General features: G+C 58.7%; 1 protein-coding gene across 9 annotated transcripts in view; it reads right to left on the bottom strand.

Annotated features, from left to right (window-relative positions):
• Nucleotides 1-19,232, bottom strand: part of RAP1GAP2 (RAP1 GTPase activating protein 2) — an 84,133-nt gene extending 64,901 nt beyond the window's left edge. For 3 of the 9 annotated variants that reach the window (XM_087751574.1, XM_087751585.1, XM_087751577.1), the window contains exon 1: nt 1,731-1,885. In XM_087751574.1, coding sequence (XP_087607700.1) covers nt 1,731-1,810 — 80 coding nt within the window. In that variant the 5' untranslated portion in view covers nt 1,811-1,885. Of the gene's footprint in view, nt 1-1,730; nt 1,886-3,125; nt 3,148-11,699; nt 11,914-15,641; nt 15,759-18,296; nt 18,453-19,123 lie in introns of those variants that run through there. The other 6 variants (XM_087751571.1, XM_087751572.1, XM_087751578.1 and 3 more) reach the window with 5 other exon arrangements.
• Nucleotides 19,233-21,563: the final 2,331 nt, after the last annotated feature.

Below are 21,563 nucleotides of genomic sequence, written 5' to 3'. Positions count from 1 at the left end.
CCCCACAGGAAGGGTGTGTCGGCCGCGGGCCCAGGCAGCCGTGAGAAGATGCAGATGCAGGTACTGGGCTGCAGCAGGTCCCTTCCTTTCCCGTAAACACCCGGGGAAGCGCTTTCCCAGCTGCGCACGACACTCTCCAGGCAACACGCGACTGCGAGGGGTGTCTTCCCCAGGGAGTTGTGCACCAACCCCACTCGGGAGCTCCCCCCACGGAGCTCGGAGAACAGGGCTCCCCCCACACCCCCTAGTCTGTCTTTCTGACTGTGCAGACACCGATGCTGATATTTAAAGGAAAGCCCGCACCCCACTTTCCCCCAACCCGGACTGCGATGGCGGCACAGCCCCCTAACAGCCAGCAGACCACATTTTCCTGCGTGACTCTCTGGCTCATGGCTGTCTTTTCCCTGCAACTGCCAAAGTGCAGAAGGAAAACAAATGAGCAAAGCCCAGATGGCCCCGAACGCCCCTGCAAAGGCGGGTAACGGCTCTGCTCCATCGCAGCGGGAAACTGCCAACGGCAGCAGCTCCCGGGATGCACCCGGTGCGGTTGGGGCCCCGGAGCCACTGCACCCAACGGTGGCTACGGGGCGACGCTGCCCAAGAGCAGCGATTTCTCTCTGCCACAAAATAAGCCCACATTTCACAAAACTTATTGGTACAGAAGTTTATCGGAGTGCTTCCTTCCCATTTTTATGTAAAGAAAAAAAAAAAATCCAGCTGAGACAAAACACGGCTTCAGTAAGGCGTGCGCTTCTATTCCCAGGAGACTTTGCCGAAACCCTTGACGGGTTCGCTGCCCTTCGCAGCCCTCTCGGTTACTCAGCATTTCCCCCGGCAGGTCCCAAGCAGCTCCGAGCCCACCGGCGCAAGGTTCCTCCCCAAGCCCCCGGCTGCCCAACCCCAGCCACCATGGCACAGGGAGGGGAAGGCAGAGCAACCCTCTGCCCCAGTGCCAAACAGCCAAAATCATTACAAAATTGCCAATTCGGCCATCGGTTCCCACAGCCTGATCACAATCACACAGCACAGACAGAATGGGCACAAAATACCTTAGAGAGAGGGAAACTGGAGGAAGGGCAGAGGGAGAACAGTGCTGTTTGCTTAAACTATTTCCCTATAGACCAACACATCTCGGAGGGAAGGGACGGGAGAAGCAAACCATCCCGCTGAACCCCGGGTGCAGGCAGCAGCCGTGGTGCTCTGCCGAGGACAGACAGAGCAGGGACGACTCGGGGAGGTGCCAATGGTGCTGGGAACCTGCCATGGACCAGGTGGGACCTCACTGCACATGCTGCAAGGTGCCAAAGGCGGCCGTAAGCATCGCTGCCCAAGCAGAGGAGGAGCAAGCAGCAGGGCCTTGGCAAAGGGAAAGGAGAGGGGAGAACCACAGGACGCTCTTGCAGGTGACGTGCCCACGGGAGCCCACCACAAGCCCCCAGGGAGGTTGCCTCGCTGCTTGGCACCCACAGGGCTCCCGAGGGGCTTTGCTGGGGCACAGCAGCACCCGCCTGCTGAAGTGCCGGGCTTCCCCAGGGGCATGGCGAAAGAAGGTCCTTCCTGACTCCCACGCGCTCCTGTTGGCATGGGGCAGCGGGAAGGGCTCTGCCACGAGGGCACCGCGCTGCAGTGCCGCGGCGCTTCCTCCTTTGAAGCCGCAGAGGGAAGAAAAGCTCCTCACGCGGCACTGTGCTCCCAGTAGCGAAGGGGGGATAGAAAGGAAAGGCACCCACCAGCCGTAGCCGCCGAAGGAGACGCTGCGCTTTCTGTGGAACATGGTGGCGGTTCGGTGCTGCCGGGGCGCTCCAGCCATGCGGGGACGCGGTGATGGGGCCAGCAGCCCCCGTGGGCCAGCCGCGTGGAAGATGGCCACAGCGGGCGCTTCCTGCCAGCGTGCGCAGCGCTGTGCCGGGGGGACCCCGCTGCCTCTCGGTCAGCTGCCCCAAGCGCATGCACAAGCGCACACATACAAACACCAGAAAAAAGTCATTTCCTTTTTTTTTTTTTTTTTGTGGCTTCAGGCTTTTCACAACCTTATGCCGGCAAATATCGTATTTCTCCTAATGGCAGGAGCCACGGGCAGCGCTGCGTGGGCAGCATGGGCATCAGGGCCGAGCCACGGGCACAGTGTTGCTCACAAGCATCGTGCTGTGGGGCTGCCCCCAGCCCGGCCGGCCACTGGGGCCTGATGCAGGCGGTCACTGGTGGCAACGCAGAGGTTTGCCTCCCTGTGTGGCTTTTCCCCTGGCTGTCCCCGAAACAGCAGGGCTGCGTTCACTGCACCAGGCTGGCTCCCTGCTACGGGATCCTCCGACCGACCCTCCAGCACACTTCAGGGGACGTTCCACTAAAGGCATTAAATCTCAATAAGCAAAAATCCCATCACCTCATCTCTCACAGCAAACAGATGCCTGGCTGCCCCGGGGCCCGGCGAGGCGTCTCCCAGCTGGCCCCTGCGCAGCTGCGGCACGCAGGTTTTCTCCCCTCCGGTTCCCCAGCAGCTCCATAATGCTGAAGTGTGCATCTGCAGCCTGACCACCAGCAAAAACCCCACGGCTCCAGAGATCCCATTTAAATGGAAATGCTGACCTCTAGCTGGGTATGAGTTTCCATCAATCACAAAACCCCAAGAAAACAGGCTGCAGTCCATCGCTGGGCACAGCAGAGCCCGTGGGTAGGTGAGCCCAGTGCCAGGGGCTGTGCATGGTGCCCAGGGGGCTGGCCACCATGCCCAGGGGGCTGGCCACCCCAGCTTCACGCCTCCCGCCTCCCCAAACCAGCCACCAGTGCCCATCTGCACCCACGCAGGCCTGGGCTGCAACAGGGGCTCCCCCTCCACCAGCCACAGTGAGGAAGAATGGTGGGAACCCCGAGCACCCTTCGGCAGCTGGGGGGGCTGCGCTACCCGGGAGCCGCAGTGGACTCGGGGCGGGTGCCACCAGCACGACGCCGGAGCCTCGCCTCATGCCGCAGCCCAGGAGGGGACGAGCTGCTCGGCCGCGCATCGTCCACCGCGCTCACGAGATACAGGAACCCAAAGCCCACTTCCCAAAGTCCCGGCAGTTCAAAGGCCAGCGGAAAGCTTCCGACTGCCAAGGTCCTACTGGTTCAGCTACTCGAAGACTCACCTCCTACTCCGGTGATTTAAAATAACGCCTGGTGCACACAGAAGACATCCCCTCAACTTGGCGCTGCCGGGCAGCACCTGGCTCACGCGGCTCCCAGGGGACTTGAGGCAGCTCCTAGCCCAGCACTTGGCACTTGCAGGAGTCGGACTCTCATCCAAGCACCCAAAACCTTCAAATTGAGAGACATTTAGATGCTGTCTGATGTGTGAAAGAAGGGGAGGGGGGATAAGGAGTTGGAGAGAGAAATCACTCAACTCCAGGAAAAAAGCTTGGATTGAAATCCAGCTATTTCAACTCCTCCTTTTCTGCCCACAGACATCTCTCCTTAAAGGCATGAAATGATGGAAATCCTTTGCATTTTAGAGCTCTTAAGGACATTATTTAAAAAAAAAAATCCCAAACATGCTGCAGGCTTGAAAGCCATAATTCAGGTACCATGAAATATTTGGAGCAGACATTTGCTTGGAGCACATTCGTTTCTGGCCTGCACACTCGTGTTAAAGCTCTGCATCAATAACAGTGTGACGTTATCCTCTCACTTCATCTTCCCCCAGGTCACGTCTTTCTTACACTCATACCGGTTGATTTCTGCCCAGCTCTACTGAGCTGCTCACGATTTACATGCCTGAAAATAAAAGCAGGGAGCTTCCCCGCATGGCTGAGCTCTGCAGTGCATCAGAACAACACCCAGCTGCTGCAGCTCCAGCGCAGCCCTGCACGCAGAGGTGCGGTGGCAGGTAGCGACAGCAGCCATGGGAAGCATCAATCTGTAGCTGGCATCACACCAGAAACAACTTGGAGAGTCCCAGGAAAACAGCCAGCTCTTCATTTAAACGTTTACTCTCGCAGCGCTGTAAGCATCAATTACTGCATCTTGTTCTGCCACTTCAGTCCTTACGTGAACTCGCTGTTGTCAGAGGCAACATGGAAGCCGAGAGGGCGATGGGGAGACGCGCAGCAGTGCAGGGCCAGACTCCCCTTTAACGGGGGGTCATCACAGTCAGTAGGTCAAAATTACTCTGGCAGGTCTTCCTTACGCCTCGTTGGCACGACAGTTCTGCTAAAGCATGAAGAGCGATTCACATACCTGCCCCCGGGATGGCAGGACCTCGATACGGCCATAGGGGAATTGCCTCCATTTCCCACTGCCCAGGAGAGGTGCGAGGTAGCCCTGCCATGAAGCCCACCTCTCCCCGCGCCAGCAGGACCAGTGCCTGGGGATGCCCATGGCCGGTGGGGGTGGAAGCGGAGCTCTCCCTGCTCCCCATCCCCATCCAGCAGCCCCCCAGGACCACGTCAGCCACCACAGATAGAGGTGACAAACAGCATTTGAACCAGGCAAAGGTTAAAAATATACCAAGGACCCAACTCCCACTCCCCAGAGGCCACCAGCCTCCCTCTGCCCCAGGGTATCACATCAGCACCTGCCCAGCGCCACCTCGCCCGCACGGGAGCGCATCCAGAAATAGTTTGTCTGCAATGACATTTTTCTCGCTTCCCCTCTTCCCCCTTGGGTATTTCACACAGTTGGGCTCAAAAATGAAAGGAAAAAAAAAATCCTCCTCCTTTCAGAGCAGGCACAGCCAAATCATAACTGATCATCCAAAATTAAGAAACAAAGGCCTGGGGGAGGATGCCTCCTTGGTACCATCTGCACCAGACAAAATTAACGTTTCCCAGGGGCCTCTGCCAGAACCAGGAGCCCATCGCCCCGACCTCCCCTGGCTGCGCTCCCGACTCCGGTGAGCAGCCCCAGACCCACCGGTAGCACCGGGGAGGGGGTGCCGCACAGCTGGGGCAGCGAGCCACATTGTTAGCAGCTAATTCATAAAACCAAACTCCCCTGGAGCCCCCGGAGCGGCTCGCAGTGGGAGCAGCGTTGGGGAGAGGTGCCCGTGTTTCGGCCAGCTCCATCGCACCCCCAACCAGGCACAATAAAAGAGCGAAAGAGGGGAGGGAGTGCAAGGCTGTGCCAACAACTGTGTGGTGTTAGAGCTTAATGAGCACAAACTGCTGGGCTGGGATACTGTTTACAAAAGGAAACACAGGCTAATTCTGCACAGCCCTGGCTCAGCTCTCCCGTCACCTAACAGGGGACCGCAGGGCTTGAACTGCCCCTGACATTGCAGCTGTGGCTGCCAGCAAAGCCACCGAAACTGGGGCGTTCAAAGGTCTGTCCAACGCAGTGCTGGCAAACGCATGAACAAACGGTGCAAAAGAAAGGAGGGTCCAAAGGCACCTTCCTCCCGGGCGGCTGAAGCTGCCAGCCCGGTCTCCTGCAGACACGCCAGCCGCAGGATGGCGTAGCCAGGCCACCAGCCCCGAGGCACGCGGGCACAGCCGCACAATTCAGTCCCCAGCTCCCTGCAACATGGGACCTTCGCAGTGCAGCCAGTGCAGGCGGTACCTGCTGCTCCGGTCCCCAGGGGATGCGCTGGCGATTTGGGCATAGAAAGGTGAACGGCTCACGAGGGGCTGCAGCGCAGGCGGCAGCACGGGGCTGACCCTCTGCCCACAGGAGCCCTCGGCACGGAGGGCACTACCCCTGCTGAGGGACGAGCAGCGGGCGCGGGCAGAGGAGGGGGCTGGTGTGGGTACCCGGCCATCTCCTCAGCAGTCAGAGCCTGCACCGCAGAGCGGAATTATGCCCAGGAAGGGCAGTGTAATTCTTTCCTTTGTTACTGGGGCTAAGAGAGACTGATTGCATCATTAGTGCTTTAATATTGCATGCGGCACGCTGAGGGTATTCATCTTTCTATTATGATTCTAGGGAAGGTTGTGGGCACCCAGAAATATTAGATTTTGTCCTGGCAGGAAGAACACGCTGTGCATATCATCAGCCTCAACGTACAAAGCAAAGGAAAACAGTGTCCGAATTAATTCTGACTCAGCGCATGGAATATTTTTAACAGTATTTTCTCCCCTTTATGGTGCTGCTGAAGTGAAATGAAGTGAGAAACTCAATGCCTTAAACAGCAGCTTCCCACAAAACCCAGTTCTCCAAGGTGGCTATTCACCGCTCAACAGCCAACAGGTCTGCAGCACCAACCGGCTGCCACGGGGGCTTCCTCAGCCCCCGCGCTGGGCAGCGGGAACGCCGTTTGTCACCCAAGAGGTGAGCTTCAGCCAGAGAACAGTAAAGCCAAGGAGAGCTTCCAGAGACCGTAAGGTACCTCCGTCAGCCACGGGGCCGCGCGTTGCAGGGGACTCCGTGACTGCTTCTTTCCAACAGCCCGATCTGCCACTTTGTTCTTTAGGGACGGACAGCAGCCTGGGGAGGCGAGCCGCACAGCCTGCTGATCTACAACCCGCTTGTTAAACTCATTAGGGAGGGCTGAATACATCTAAGGTTTAACTGGGAGGATCAGCCTGCAGAATAGAGCAAGAATTGCAAACACATCCCCACAGAAATGAAGAGCTAATTCCCAGCAAAATGCTCAGCTGGCCAGAAAAAAAATTCAGCATATCAGCAGCCTCCTCAGGAAAGGCAGTCCTGCAGGGTCGCTGCAGCTAATGGCGCCGGTTCCTGCAAGCACCAGGGCTTCCACGGGAACCCCAGGAGCCGCGGGTGCCAGCCGTGCAGGAGGCTGTGGTCGCCGCTCTGGGGACGCTGGGTTAGACACCACAGAGCCCAGCTCAAGGAAAGCCCCGCTGCTGTGCTCACCCCGTCCCGCGCGCTCTGCTCAGCATCAGCCGCGAGCTGCTGGGGCGAGGTGGGGGCAAGGGACAGCGGAGAGCTGGGGAGAGCAGGGCTGGCTCCTGGCCCTGCCAGGGTCTGCAGAGCCCACCCGGGGACGTCAGAAACACGGCAATGGAGAGCATGAACACTGGGGTCAGCGCTCCAGGGAGCTCACTTTCCACCCACAACATTTACATACCAGGGGCAGATTCAGTGCTGGATAAGGCCCGAGAGCCTCTTCCTTCTGGAGAGCAAGGTTATGCCCAGCCCACGCTGCAGACCATGCTCCAGCTCCTCTTCCACATTCTTGATGTCATTTGCCACCGCTAATGGCTCACAGATTCATCCCTACATCCAAAACGATCTGATCCCTCCTGCTCAGTTCTATGAAAACGGCTAAAAAACAGATCTTGGAGGACGCCACCGCTTGACCTGCGACACGTCACTTCTCAGACAGCGGCGACAGAGGGGTTGCCGACCCCGCAGCCAGGTGCTGCGCCACAAGCATTCCCGGTGGCACAAGGAGCACCCGGCTACACCTTGGGGACCACAGCACGAAGGAGGGGACCCCAGGAAAGCAACAGCAACAGGCACTGGCTGAGCCCCCGCCCCGAGCGCTGGCCAGGTGCCCATGTCCCCCACAGCCGAAGCCCCTGGCTTAGCTGCAGCTTTCAGGTTCCTAATGAGCTCTTGCACTGCTGCCCCGAGCTGCACAGGGGATGTTGGAGAGATGGAAAGGTCAGATGACTCAGCCGCATGCGGCCGCATCCAGCCCAGAGCACCCCGGCTCCTCTCCGCCCCCGCATGCGGCTCTCTCTCTCTCCCTGGCCGGCTCTTTGCACACCACAAAAAGGTGGAGCTGGTGTGAACCGAAGGCACTGGCAACAGCACGGCCAGCACCGCAGCCTTTCACCCTGCCGAGGCCCCGGGGCGGACACAGACGGACACAGACAGCCCCAGGCTGCACCAGATCTGCCCCAGGATCACCAAGAGAGGTGGAGGAACCCACTGGCTGCTGGTTGCAGCAACTGACTGAGCCCAGCACAGTGGGGGTCCTGTCCTCGTACGCTTCGGAGCTGGGGAACCCACGGCCCCGGCAGGATAAACCCAGCAGCCATCGCAGGGGAGAGGGGCGGTTGCTCCCCGTGCATCTCTGGAGGCATCCCCACTCCACGAGTACCGAGGTACCCAAACGCCTTTGGGCAGCAGGAACGGGGTAGCGCCGCTGCTCACAGTAAAGTGATTTCTAAACCACGCAGTGGCACCGGGGAGACCGGATCCATTCCCTAAACAAGGCAGCTCAGTGACCAACAGAAACAGGCAAACTCTGATCAGCCAAGTTGGGGACCGTGGAAAGGGCCGTCCCAGAGCCCCCCATCACGCACATCCCAGTGAACGCTGGCGGTGGGTGGGAGCAGGGCTCTGGGACAAGCCAGCAAGGGCTGCGCTCAGCCTGGCAGAGACACAAACGCTTCCACGGAACCACTGTGGAGGAAGACAAGGCCAAACTCCGCAAAGCCTGGCTTGGCTCAGGACAAAAACATCATCAGAAATCAATGTGTTTAACCGTCTCTGGATCTGAAGTCCATCGATGCTAATTTGTCTTTTCTTTGCAGTATCGATCTCTTTGCTTCCAGGCAGTGCAGAGGGGCGGCAAGGAAAGCGCAGTCCAGGCTGTACGTTCAGGAACAAGCCCCGCTCACTGCCATGAGGAGCAAGCGACTCCCCAGCCCTCCGAAGCTCACCCTGTGCACAGCGTCGCGGGAGCCAGAGTCCTCCGGGTCCCCGGCTGCTGCCTTCAGGCCTCCTGGGGGTAACTGGGTTTGCTGAGCACCCTGCAGCACCGAGAACATCGCCAGCAATCACATTTTGGACACACAGATGCTCTCTGGGTACCCAGCCTGACACACATTAGCAACTGGTTTCTCCCAGCATCACACGACCCAGCTCTTTAATGCAGAGGAACACAGATCTTGCCTGATCACAGCGCTATGCACAGAAAGTCACCACACAGACTTCCAGGCTCATTAAATTCTCAGCCCACTATGAATTTAACGTACAGAGCTGCTTGTTTTCTCAGGTCCACCCATTTTAGAGCTGTCTTGCTAGTAAGAGGGTGAAATTCCCTAGAGAGGCTCTCTTTAGGAAGAGCCTGCTCAAGCACACAGATTTTCTGTGTGTTTTCCCCACCTCTTCCAACCATGCTCCTTCCCATGCAAGTCAAGCCTGAGAGAGGATGCTTCGGACGAGTAGCAGACACCCATGTCCACACACCCCGTGCCTCCCCCAAGGATCCGGCAGGAAGGCTTCTCTGTGCATGCTGCGATACGCACACGGCGTCCCTTGCTCTGGGTGCTCCAGAGACAGCCCGGCCCCAGGCAGGGCAGGCACCGCTGAAGGCAGCGGGCCCCCTCCAATGCCCTGCTGCGGGCAGGCAGGCAGGCGAGCAGGCAGGCAGCTGGCCATGCCCAGTGCCAGGTCCCTGGGCACCATCACCATGGCTACCTGCACATCTACTGTGCATCCCATGCCGTGCTCCCCTGCTACCGCTGCCGGGAGTAGCAGGAGCTCATCGCCTGCTCGCCCGGGCGCTGCGGGGGCTGGTGGAGGGAGGATGCCTTAGGGCAAAAAAAATGACAAAACCCCGTTCCTGCTGGTTTTCACCTACGTGTCCTGTCACCCACAGACCCGGGGAGGGAGCCTGCCGCACGCCCGCTCCAAGGGCCAGGGGATCCCGCAGGTGGGGGACAGGCGGGTGCTGACACACAGCTGGACCAAAGAGCATTTGGCCCAGACCACACGCCAAACACAGGGGGGACGTGACTGCAGCCTCTGAAGAAATTGTGGCGAGACAGAAAAAGAGCCGCTTAAATGAAAAAGCAGGGCTGGCAAAATGTGGGGGTGGGAGGAAAGCATGGGCATGAGATAGACCTGAACATGCTTTGGCTGGAAATTAGGAGGTTTCTAATCTTTAATATAAACAGTCTCTGGAACGGTTTCCTAATAACAGAAGTAAAGGAAAAAAAAAAACCCTAACTGACACTCAGCATGTTTATGAAGACATTAGAGGAGATGGTGCCCGCAGCCGCAGGGAGCTGGGCTCAGGGAAGCGGTGCACGCCCTCGCACCCTCCTTCCCGGGGGCTTCTCCTCCCAGCCTGCGCCCTGCCCCGCTCCCCAGCCCTCCAACAGCACACGGTTAAGCAGCGACCGCCTGAAGCCAAGATGTGCTGGCACGGGATTAGATTTAGGCAGCAATCAGGGCTCAGATTCAAGGCCAAACTTGTACATGGCTCCATCTAAACACTGAAAACAAGACGCGCGCTTTGGACTCGAGCTTTTCAAAACCCTGCTACATCTTGCCAATATCACCTGTATTTTTCCACCATTTTGGGTGGTTTTTTGAAAGAGCTGGGCTAGATTCAAATCCGAATCAAGAAACAGCTCCTTCTGGTTTGGCATCCAACTTGGAGGCAGATGTTAACTCTAAGCAGGGATTCATCTACCCCCACAAAACTGGTAAGAGGTCTGGGGAAAATGAGCTGTTTTTAGCTCCTGGAAAAAATGTCTCTTCCCACTGTTGCTGCTGAAGTCCTGTTCCTGTTTCCACAGCAGCCGCTAACGACAACCAGAGCATCTGACTCCAGGTACGCGACAGGCAACAGCAGCAGAGGGACTCTCCGAGCAGCCCCCAGGACCCCGCTACCATGTGGATACGCTGAGCCACGAAGAGGAAGGAAGGATGATAAAACCAATATCAGCAAAGAAAAAAAAAGGCAGTTTTGCTGCTATGGTTATCGTGAGCTGCCCTTTGGGAGGAATCAGCAGCAGAGGGAGAACGAAATAGCTCTTAAGCCTGGCGTGTGCAGAGAGCGAGCCTGCTGGCTGGAATCACGCTTCTTGTTGAATCTGAATTTAGACTCCTTGGCGTGTTTCCAACCCCCAATAAATCGTGCCGTGTGGACAGATATTATGTCCCTTGCGCTACTAAAACAAGCGGTCTTAAATAACACAGCGGAGCCTGGAGCCTGCAGAAGATGAGGAAATAAGGCAGTACCAGGCAGGATCCATCTCGCGTCCCGTGTACACCAGGGATGCAGGCGACATGCTCGCACAGCCCTTATCAGCACCACCGAGCTCGCACACCGGGCTACACCAGTGCTCTGCCCGCAGAGATGAGCAGGATAAGGAGAAACGCTCTGCTCTGGCTCTGCCTTGTGAGCAGACATTACGCTGCTTGTCTGACAGAGATAAGCTGTGATCTCGCTCAAGGGGAGAGAGGAGGAGGGCTACTCCGCAAACAGGGCGCCGGGTGCGCAGAGAGGCTCAGAACAATCTCCTTCCGTGCTCTGTTTCTGTCAAATGCAAAAAAAAGCGGGGCCCCTCAGCAAAGGAGGTGCCCTGCGACAGCAGGACCGCAACCCCTCGCAGCCTGCCGGAGAGCCGCTCGCAGCAGGCACCAACGCTGCAGACCCCCAAAGCCATCGGAGCAGAGCACTGAAAGGACCTTTTGAAGTTGCCTCCTCTGAATTTTCAATATTTAACATAAGCGATGGCAATCACCACACCGGTCACAGCGGAGCACAGGTCCCACGTCCCCTGGCCCCAAGCCCCCAACACACAAAGCCTGTGCTGCCTGAAGTAATCATCGCATATTTAGACGCAAACAGAGAAGCCGAGAATTGTAAAGCATCTCAACAATAGATCCCCAGGCTCTGCCTCACATTTGCATTCAGACAAGCCCACGCAGGGTAAAAACAAGGGCAAATACAGACTTAAATCTTTTCTGTTAAAGGCTTACCCTGGATATTTACATTCTAGTCCCCACACGCTATTTAAATACCGCTATACATTGTGACCGCGGTTCAGATCTAGCAAGGCTGGAAAGCGTCTTACCTCGATATCCTCGCTGTTCTCTGTGCAAAGCCAGCAGCGGCTGCAAGCCCCGGCGCGGGGAGGTGCGGAGCAGCGCGGTCTCCCAGCCCCGCAGCCACCGCAGCCCCGGGGAGGCTGCGCCGGGCGCTGCGCACCGCGGGCCCCTGCGCCCCCGGCCAAGGGACCGGTACAGCCCGGGCGGGGGGCAGCAAGAGCCGGGGGCTGCTGCCGGGCAGAGCCGCCCTCCTCCAGCCCTGCCCTGCCTGCTTCACCCTGCCTTGCAGACACCCCTACGCTTCACCCATGCAGAGGGAAGAGGAATGAGTGCTGCTCAGGTGAAGCGTGTCAGCAAGCTGGGAACTTGGAGGGGGGAAAAGGAAAAAATATGAGGCTCAAGGTGCGATGGGCTCCTAGGCAAGGGTTATCCACTGGCGGGGCTTCAGGAGCATCGCTGGAGCAATACCCACCAGCAAAAGCTGAGGATCTTGCCTGTTAAACCTGCGTGGGGCTTTGAGAGTGAAAGGGCTGTTTTGTGAAAAAATAACGAGAAAATGGAGCAAACCCCCTTGGATTCAGCTTTGAAAGCAGACTTCAGTCTTACATGCGAGTCCCTTCATCAGTTACAGCTGAATTAAAGACAGACACAGACTGGACCAGACAAAAGAAGAGCTTCCAGGGCCAAAATCTGGACTCACCGAAAGGAAAGGCAAAATTTCCATTCCCATCAATGGGCCCCTCCTTTCTAGCTCATGGGGCACCGACCCCAGCCCCACGCTGCCGTCACCCAGCAGAGCCCAAAGGATGAGCCTGCACCGCAGAGCTCAGCCCGGCCATCACAAGCTGCATCGCTTTGGTCCCCCTGGTTCCTGAAGAGATTCAGTGAAACCAGTGCAATTCCTTCTTTTGGCAGCCCTGAAACCTGTTTAACAGCACTAAACATCGACGCAGGTGATTCCAGCAACCAAAGGTGCTCAGGGCTGAGCTGGGCAGCCCGCTGCACCCCACGCTGCTCCCCGGCCAGCTGCCTCCACGCTGCCTGGTCCCTGCCGGAGCGCACCAGCAGCGCATGCGGCTTGGCCAGGCCAGCGCTCGCAATTGGTGACCAACAGCCACATGAGTCTTTAAAACCATCACGATCTCTTGAACCCAGGTTTGCTGTGTGGCGAACCAAACGGCCACAGCCACCGTGCTGTTCCCCGGCAGCGGGGCCCGACTGCCAAAAGCCTTCCCGTGTGCAGGAGAGGCCCATCCCAGCCAAAGCAGCTCTGCCGGCAGCAGCGTGCCTGCTGCTTCCGAACACGATGCTGTGTGTGGGACCAGGGCAAAACCAACCCGCCTGGGTGGTTGTTTCCTATTTTAAATCCCTGTTTTAAGGGATTGCGTGCAGCCCTGCTGAGAAGGACTTGGGGGTACTGGGGGATGAAAAGCTGGCCATGAGCCAGCAAGGTGCTCTCGTGGCCCAGAAAGCCAAGCGTCTCCTGGGCTGCATCCCCTGCAGCGCGGCCAGCGGGGCGAGGGAGGGGATTCTGCCCCTCTGCTCCGCTCTGGGGAGACCCCCCTGGAGCCCTGCGTCCAGCTCGGGGGTCCTCAGCACAGGAAGGACATGGAGCTGTTGGAGCGGGGCCAGGGGAGGCCACCAAAATGGTCAGAGGGCTGGAACAGCTCTGCTACAAGGAAAGGCTGAGAGAGCTGGGGGTGTTCAGCCTGGAGAAGAGAAGGCTGCGGGCAGACCTTATTGCAGCCTTTCAGTACTTAAAGGGGGCTGATAAGTAAAGATAGGGACAGACTTTTTAGCAGGGCCAATAGCAATAGGACCAGGGGTAACGGTTTTAAATTAAAAGAGGGTAGATTCAGACTGGATGTAAGGAAGAAATTTTTTACAATGAGGGTAGTGAAACACTGGCAGGGGTTGCCCAGAGAGGTGGGAGATGCCCCATCCCTGGAAACATCCAAGGCCAGGCTGGACGGGGCTCTGAGCAGCCTGATCTGGTTGTAGATGTCCCTGCCCATGGCAGGGGGATGGACTGGATGGGCTTTGAAGGTCCCTTCCATCCCAAAGCATTCTGTGATTCTATGATTCCGACAAGAAACGGGACCCATGCTCTCATCCCTCTATAAAGTGCTGCTCAAGTGGGACCGATGAGTACATTAATGTGTACAAATAATAAAAAAAATAATACACCTGTTACATTAACGCCTCCAGCAGATCAGCCATCCTCTTGCTCAGCTCTGTCGCTACCATTATGCAAAGAAAAAGCAGCAAGTGCAAAATAGAGACAGCGACCCGATTAATGTGACAGATAAATAATGCGGCAGCCTGAAATGCCACAGAGCATCCCAGTGTCAGCGTGCCACCCGAGGCACTAAAACGTTCCCTAGCCGAAGTCTCCGCAGCAACGCGCTGCGGCCGAGACGAGCGTCGGTGCTGGGAGGCGAGCACGGCTGCCCGCTCACCGTGCCGGTCCCGCCTGCCAGCGGGGACACGCCGGGCCAGGAGGATGCAGGACAATGATGTCCCACACACTCTACCGGACTTCTCCAAGTAACTTCCCAGCCCACTGGGAGATCAAATGAATCCAGGGGAATTAGCCCCAATGGTATTTCACATGAATTATAAATGGCGTTACACGCATTTAAGTCCCACATGCTGCATGATATACGTGCATCAGGGGTGAGATTAACGCAGCCTCTGATAGCAATTTGTAAAAATTAGTTAAAATCAATAACCAGCATGGTAATTTCAGTTTTTGGAAAGCCTCTCCGGCTGCAGGCGGAGGAATTGCCATCTGGGGAAGCGGCCGGCCGCGGCACACGCGCACACCACGGCTCCCGCCGAGGAAAGTGGGGCACCTCCCTCCTGCTCCCAGAAAGCTCTTCTAGGCGTGGATGTCGCCTCCACTCCTGCTCCCCGCGAGCGGGGCAGGGCCCTCCCCGCCCAGCCCGGGGTGCTCTGCAGCACCGTCCCCCCCAGAGACCCCTCACCCTGCAGGGAGCCTCCGAGAGCACCCGCAGCCCTTCCCCGTCCCGGGCAGGGGCTCAGCCCGGGCAGCCCCTGCTCCCCGCAGCGAGCCGGGCGTTTCGGGCACCCCCTCCCTCCTGCTGTTATTCTGATACATGTGATTCCAGAGAGATAAATACTTCAGGGCTTTAAGGGCTCTCAGAGCAAAACTGCTGCTGAAATACAGAGGGAAAAGCTTTTAGCCACGCAGCCACCCAGGGACTCGGGGTGTTTCAGTGCTCTTAACAGGCCGGCAAACAGACACTGCGCTATATGTGTCTTGAGGCCCGCAAGGCTTTTATGTTAATGGCATTTTATCACCAAACACTGGGATCTGAACCGACAGCGATGCATATGCATCAGCAGGGAGAGCCACGGCACATGCCCAGGACCTAGCTCCGAGACATGTTCTCAACCAGCTGTGAACGGGAGAGGTTAAGCACCAAATGAAATTGGGGTATCAGAAAAAATATTTTCCAGAGATCATTTACGGTTGGGAGCTACGCAGGCTCTGGCTCCCAATTTATTTTTTTAAGTACATCTCAAGTGTGCTACATGCATAAAGCAGGTCCTCAAAAGATTGTGTGCTTGACCAAAAGCATGGCTTTTTAAAAATAAAAGTTTGGGGAGGCAGTCAGTAATTTGTCCTTGGTTAACGGTTGGACTCGATCATCTTAGGTGTCTTTTCCAACCTTAATGATTCTATGATTCTACTGCTTTAAACCAGAGGGGTGCTGATGCAATGTTTGCAGCTCCCAGCTGCGACCCCTGCAGCTGGAACCTTACTTTAAAGCAAAACCCAAGCTGCTCGGATGCTCACAGGGCTCCAGAGCCAGGCTGAGGCTCAGGAGACCCACATCAAAACCACAAGGGCTGGTGACAGAGCAGGCTGCCGGCAGCGCTGGCAGGGGACAGGCCAGTGCTCCCCGCAGCCCCCAGCCCTGCACCCACTGGGCCCCCCTTACCTGCTGGGTGAGCCCAGGTCCGCCCGGCTGACGATGCGGTGCTGGTGGGGCGAGTACAGCCACTGGAAAGCCGTCAGCGTCCTCTCCTCGATCCGGAAGCGGCCTTCTCGCACGTACCTAAAAATAACAGCGAGAAAGACTGAAATATTTATTAGCGCAGGATTGTGGAGAGGGAGCTGCAGGACACGGAGAGCAGAGTGGCTGGCTCCACAGCACTGCTTGGAGCGGCGAGTCCAACGCCACCGCTAACGTGTTCCTCGGTGGAAGCAGCATAATGACATTACAGCCCCATCCGTCTGCATCCCCGCACCATCCCTGCCCGTCAGTGGATGCTCCCATGGGCACGCAGCCACGGCTGGGACAGGGCATCCCTTCGAGGGCATCCCCCAGGGAGGGGACAGCAGCCCCCCAGCCACTGCTGCCACCAGGCCAGCGGTGCCCATCACCCAGCGCAGGCAGCGGGACCCCCCCAGGCCAGACCCACGAGCTCCCGTAACTCCCACGCGGAGAGAAGCGAAAAGCAATTGTTCCCAAAGCAGCGCAGGACGTTTCACTGTAAAACCCTGGGAGGCAGAGGCGCAACACCCCCCGCTCAGCATCCCCACCCCAGGGCGCAGCCTGCCTCCCACCGCTGCCTCCCACCGCTCCCGCCCAGCCGCTCCCCACCAGCCCCGGCACCAGCCCTGTCCCCGGCGTTATCACCGGCTCCAAGAAACGCCTCCCTAACAGTATTTCGAATGTCAGGCCAGATGTTGAGGCTTATCAAATAACATTCCAGTGATGAATCGATGGTTATTATCTTGATTAGAGAAGTACGGGTTCTCTGTTACATGAGTAAGATGTTGGTAACTGCGGTTGTTCCCATCTTTCAGAACACAATTCTGCTGCCTGCCTCTATCCCAACAACCAGCTGCGCTTCACACACCCTCCTCTGAACATGAAATTTCATCAGCAAGCAATTAATTATTTAAAGCCCCTGTAGTACTGGTTGGAGACACGCACGCACACACAGCTGCGGCATCCATGAAACCCCAGCCAGGGCTGGGGCGAGCTCGCGGTCCTCTCCTCTGCGTGGGGATGCTCTGGGCACTGCGTTCCCACCATTAACCGCAGGGATCCAGCCACGCTGCCTGGATGGGGCCAAGGGGATGCCCCACATTGGCACGGGCTCCCCGCAGCCCTAACAAGCGGGGCCATGGCTGGAGCCATTGGCTGCTGCTGGGCTCTGCCGCCTGCCCGAACTCACCCAGCCCAGCCCAGGGCTGCGGGGTCCTGCCGGAGCCGGGACCTCCTGCTCTCAGCAAAAGGAAACCTGAAAGGCTCCTTGAGTATCCCCGGTACAGGCTGACCTGCTAATTTCCTTGGTATAAGCAACCAAGCACATTGCAGTCCCCGTGCTCCCCTGCAGCTCTTGCATATCATAACGTTGCACAAAGTAGTGGCAGGCAAGCCAGAACGTCTTTTGGGAAGGAAGGGAGGGTGAGGCAGCGGGGATGGCAGAACGGCCAAGGCAAGTAGCCATTGTAACAGTTTAGGTCTAAGCGTGCAAAAAAAGAAGTGCCCCAGGCTGCTGAGGAGGGGAAAAAGAAAGACAAAAAAAAAAAAAAAATCTTCATAAGCTTTGAGCAATCCTCTGATGATTTCCACTCTGGCTGTTCACCCAGGTTTGCAGGGATCCCACCCACACCTGGGAGCCCCAGTGTCCAGCCTGGCTCTGCTCCCAGCCCGGCCGGTGTTGGGATGCGGGACGAGCCCTGGGCTCGCTCCCAGCCCCTACATCAGCAGCACCACGCTGTAACGGGAGTCACCCCAGTCACAGCCTGGCATCGCTACAGCGCCCTGCTCAAAAGTCACAAGCTTTGGACGTCACAACTCCACAATTAAAAATAAAAAAAAATACAGAGAAAGCTTGTTTCCAATGTCAGCCCATCCCAGCTGCTCCGGTCGCTGCAATCGCCCTGTCCCCAGCAGGAAGAAGCAGGTCCCCACGTGCCAAAGCCCTGAGCAGCCTCAGCACCCCTTCGCCCCACGACAAGAGCCGGGATGCCCCCAGAGCATCCCGTGAGCATCCCAGAGACTTCCCGCTGGCAGGTACAAGACCCAGGCATGCCCGGGACCAGGACACTGCTGGTCCCCACGCTTCTCCCGGGCAGGGCAGGGCCGTTTCCCAGAAGCAGGATCTCGCTTTAGGATCCGACTCTTCTACCTCTACTGGACCCCAAATGCCAGAGATGCCCCTTGCCGCAGCTGCAGCCCCGAACCGCCCTCTCCCTGCCCAGGGACCTGTGCCCCCGGCCCCGGCTGGAGCAGCCGCCCCGCTGGGACCCACCGCAGCCCCGTACCCAGGACCACCCCGAGGGGCCCCGGGGCTGGCCCGCCCCCCCCCCCCGGAGCCCTCCCCGGCCGGGATTCCCCTCTTCACCTGACTCAGCAGCCGGGACTCCCCCCCGGGGCTAGGAGCACCCCCGTACCCCATCCCTCCCCACACCAGAGCCGGGACCCCCCCTTTGCAAACTCAGCCCCTCCCGGTCGCCCGCTGGGGTCCCCCCTCCCGGAGCCTGCCGGGACCCCCCCAGCCCCGGACCGGCCCCCCCAGCCCCCGGAGCTCCCCTGGCCCAGCGGCGGGGTCCCCCCCAGCCCGGCCCCCGCACTCACCAGCGCACCAGCTCCCAGCGCCGCTCCCCCGCCGCCTTGCCCGAGGCCATGGCGGGGCCGGGCGGGGGGGGGGGGCAGCGGGCGGTCCCGCAGGGGCAGGGTTGGGGCAGCCCCCCCGGCAAATCCCCGCTGCCAGCCGGGCCGGCGGGCGGTGCCGGAGCGCGGTCACCGGTCACCGGCCCCCGCGGGGGCTGGGGCGGCTGCGCCGGCTCCTGCGCGCTCCCGCCTCCTCCGGCGCCCGGGGGGGGGGAGCCGCCGGCCCGGGCGGGTGCGGGGGGGTCACACCGCCGTGCCCGGTTATGCAAAGCATTGTGCAATGCCCGCTTCCCCCCGGGGCAGCGCTGCCCTGCGTCTGCTCCGTAGGAGGGGAGGCTCCCACCGCCCCGCGGGATCCCACCGGAGCCTGCGAGGAAACGCACCTTTTCCAGCCTCAAGCGCTCAGAGCCGGCTTGAGCCGCGGGCCACAGAGCCCCGGGCACAGTCACCGCTGGAAATAAGCACAGAAAGGGGGTCCTGGCAGCCAGCCCCCCCCGCCCAGCCCGAGCCCCCCGCAGCTACGCCGTCCCCCTCGCAGCAGCGCGGGCTGGAGCCCACCCCTTGAACCCTGGTTCTGTCACTGGTCCTTGCTCACCCTTGAAAACAAACAAGTAACCCAGCAGAACTTGCCCAGCGAGGTCCAGGAACACCGAGTGAAAATTATTCTCCCGTAGACTGAAAGCTAAAAAGCTGCCATCTGCCTGAGCCGGGCTTCCCAAAGCCCTGGGAGCTGCAGGGCGCGTTCAGTTATCGATGGCCCACGGGGCTCAGGAAACAAACTGGGAGCATACCTGGACGTCAGTTCAAGGAGCTTCAAATCACATGAAGACCTGTTTCTCAAAAGTAGCGTTCTGGTCCTAAATCCTAACTTTTCTGGTCTTTGAGAACTTAATTTCACAACTTGGCTAACCCAGGTGTTGCACCCACAATTCAACAGCTTCCTATAAATCAAATTATGTTAATTAGTCAAGTAAATACCTATTCTTGGTAAGTCTAGAGTCAGGCCCAAGCACACCTGAAAGGCATTGATGCCTCCGTCTCAGCTGCCCCTTGCAAGGGAGCAGAGCGGTGCTTTGCCGCGCCGGCTGGAGGGGCTGTGCCTTGCTCAGGGTCACATAAAGCCCGTTCAGCTGGGGGTTTCCCAAATCCTGGGCGCTGACCTGTCCTCGGGAGGAGCCGCTGCCTCTCACAAGTTACGGGCTGAAGGCTGGAGGGAAACAGCCCACCCCGAGAGGCTGTGGCCAGACACGGGGCTGGCAGCCGGCTCTGCCGCAGGGGGCTGGTAGCTTGGTCCTCAGCTGGATGCTTCGGCCGTAATGATGACCAGGAAATTGTTGATACATCATATTTTAATGAGCTGGGCAGCAAGTGAGCTCATCCCTCAGCAAGGCCCCGTTATCAGCTGCCTGCAGCCGTCAGGCACCAGCTCTACCTGGGCCGATGTTGCTCACGATCAGATTCAGAGCCAAGGACAGATAAAAAATCTGATCCCTGCTCTGCAGAGCCTAAAAGCCGTGCCGAATTTCACCCTTGTAAGCGTAGAGAGAGTCTGAGTCCTGGCGGATGAGTCTGCAGTGCTTGCACCCACTGCGGGAGGTCACGGGTGGGAAGCAGCGATGGGACCCTGTGGGGCCAGAGGAGCGGGCGCAGGAGAGGCAAAGCTCTCCCTTCTGCCCCTGGAGCCTGGGAACTGACCCACCCCTGTTTCAGCACACATGTTTTTGCAGGCCTGTGAGATCTAAGGAATAAAAACAACTTTTATTTTAAAAGAAAATACTGAAAAAGGTTCTCAAATAATGAGAAACTTAAAAAATTGGAGTGTTCACGTAGCACATACGCGCTAATGCACCCGACATCTTCCATGTGCCCCTCTGCGCTGCCAGCGCCGTGCTGATCCCGGCTGGCGTCCCTCCGGGCCAGCGCGCCAGGGCCGGGCTGACAGATTCGGCCTGTTGTTTCCCACAGCTCTGCCCCGTTCAGCCGGGCCCCGTTCTGCCTCCTTCCCCCAGCATCGCCGCGGCACGCTGGGCCCTCCCCACAGCGAGCTGGGCAGAGCAACAGCTCTTTGAAGAAGGACAAGTTGCATTGCTTAGCTCAAGCAATACCCTTGCAAGTCTGATATTTTCAAATCCCTGTGGAAATGTTAAGCTAATGTTAAATTTATCAAAACCCTCTAGCTTTTAGCCCTCCATCACTTTAAGGAGCTTATTATTAGGTTCTTCAAAGCAATTAGAAGGCACACACACATTACATTTCAATTAGGTTAAAAAATAATATTTGAGGCAAAGTTAAACTCATTTTTAAATTAAATGCAAAAAATTCCCCTAATAATTAACTTGGGGGGTGGAGGGGGAAGCAGTGGTCTAAAAGCATCCCACGTGGCTAGTCGAGAAGGGCGCAGGGTTTAAGGTTTAAGGCCCAGGTTTAACCTCAGTGCACGCCGAGATGCACGCTCCCTTCGGGCAGTGGCTGTTTTATCCCGGTACCAGTCACCTCTCACGCGAGCTGGTCTCACCTCGCCCAAGGCGTTTAACCACGGGCAGACCTGCGGGCAGAGGCTCAGGGCCCTCCGCTCCCTCGGCAGCCAGAGGAAAGAGGGATGCCTGGCCAGGAGCAGCCCGAATTGCTGCCCCGGTGCCTGTTTCTTTCCACTGGCTGCAAGCGGAGCGCGAGACGACTACTGCCTTTACGTGCCCTCCATCTCAGCTAAGATGGGACCACGCCAGCATCACAGACAGGCCCTGAGCAGGACCGTGGCTCATGGCACAACCTTCCTTGTGCCGCCTTCCCTCCGCAGGGCAGGACGGCGGCAGCCCCCAGCCCCAGCCCCCCGCAGCCGCCCTCCCGCCTGCCCGAAGCACCGGGGAAGCCCTGCAGCAGGGCTGCAGCCTTCGAAGGCTGTGCACAACCGCCACCGACGCGTGCACACAGAGACGCGCGCACGCACGCGTGGCCGCCCGGGCACCGGTGCGGGGTCACCCCGAGTCCCCCGGGGTCTGCGCCCATCCCTCGCTGCCGGCCGAGGCCTCCCCGCCCCGCAGCACCCCCAGCACCCCCCGGCCACCCAGGACGGGGAGCCCCAGCCCCGGGCAGTGCAAGCTGCCGCTGCCCGTACCGCTGCCCGTACCGCTGCCCGTACCGCTGCCCGTACCGCTGCCCGTACCGCCGTCGCTAGAGGTCAGTGTCGGTACGGAGCTGCAGGCAGCGGGCAGCAGCCCGCGCCCAGCCCCG

This window comes from Nipponia nippon, unplaced genomic scaffold, assembly GCF_047370975.1.
Source record: "Nipponia nippon isolate SJK-2023a ecotype South Korea unplaced genomic scaffold, ASM4737097v1 scaffold_15, whole genome shotgun sequence".
In the NCBI taxonomy this organism is placed as follows: domain Eukaryota; kingdom Metazoa; phylum Chordata; class Aves; order Pelecaniformes; family Threskiornithidae; genus Nipponia; species Nipponia nippon.
This window is presented reverse-complemented; position numbering and strand designations above follow the sequence as displayed.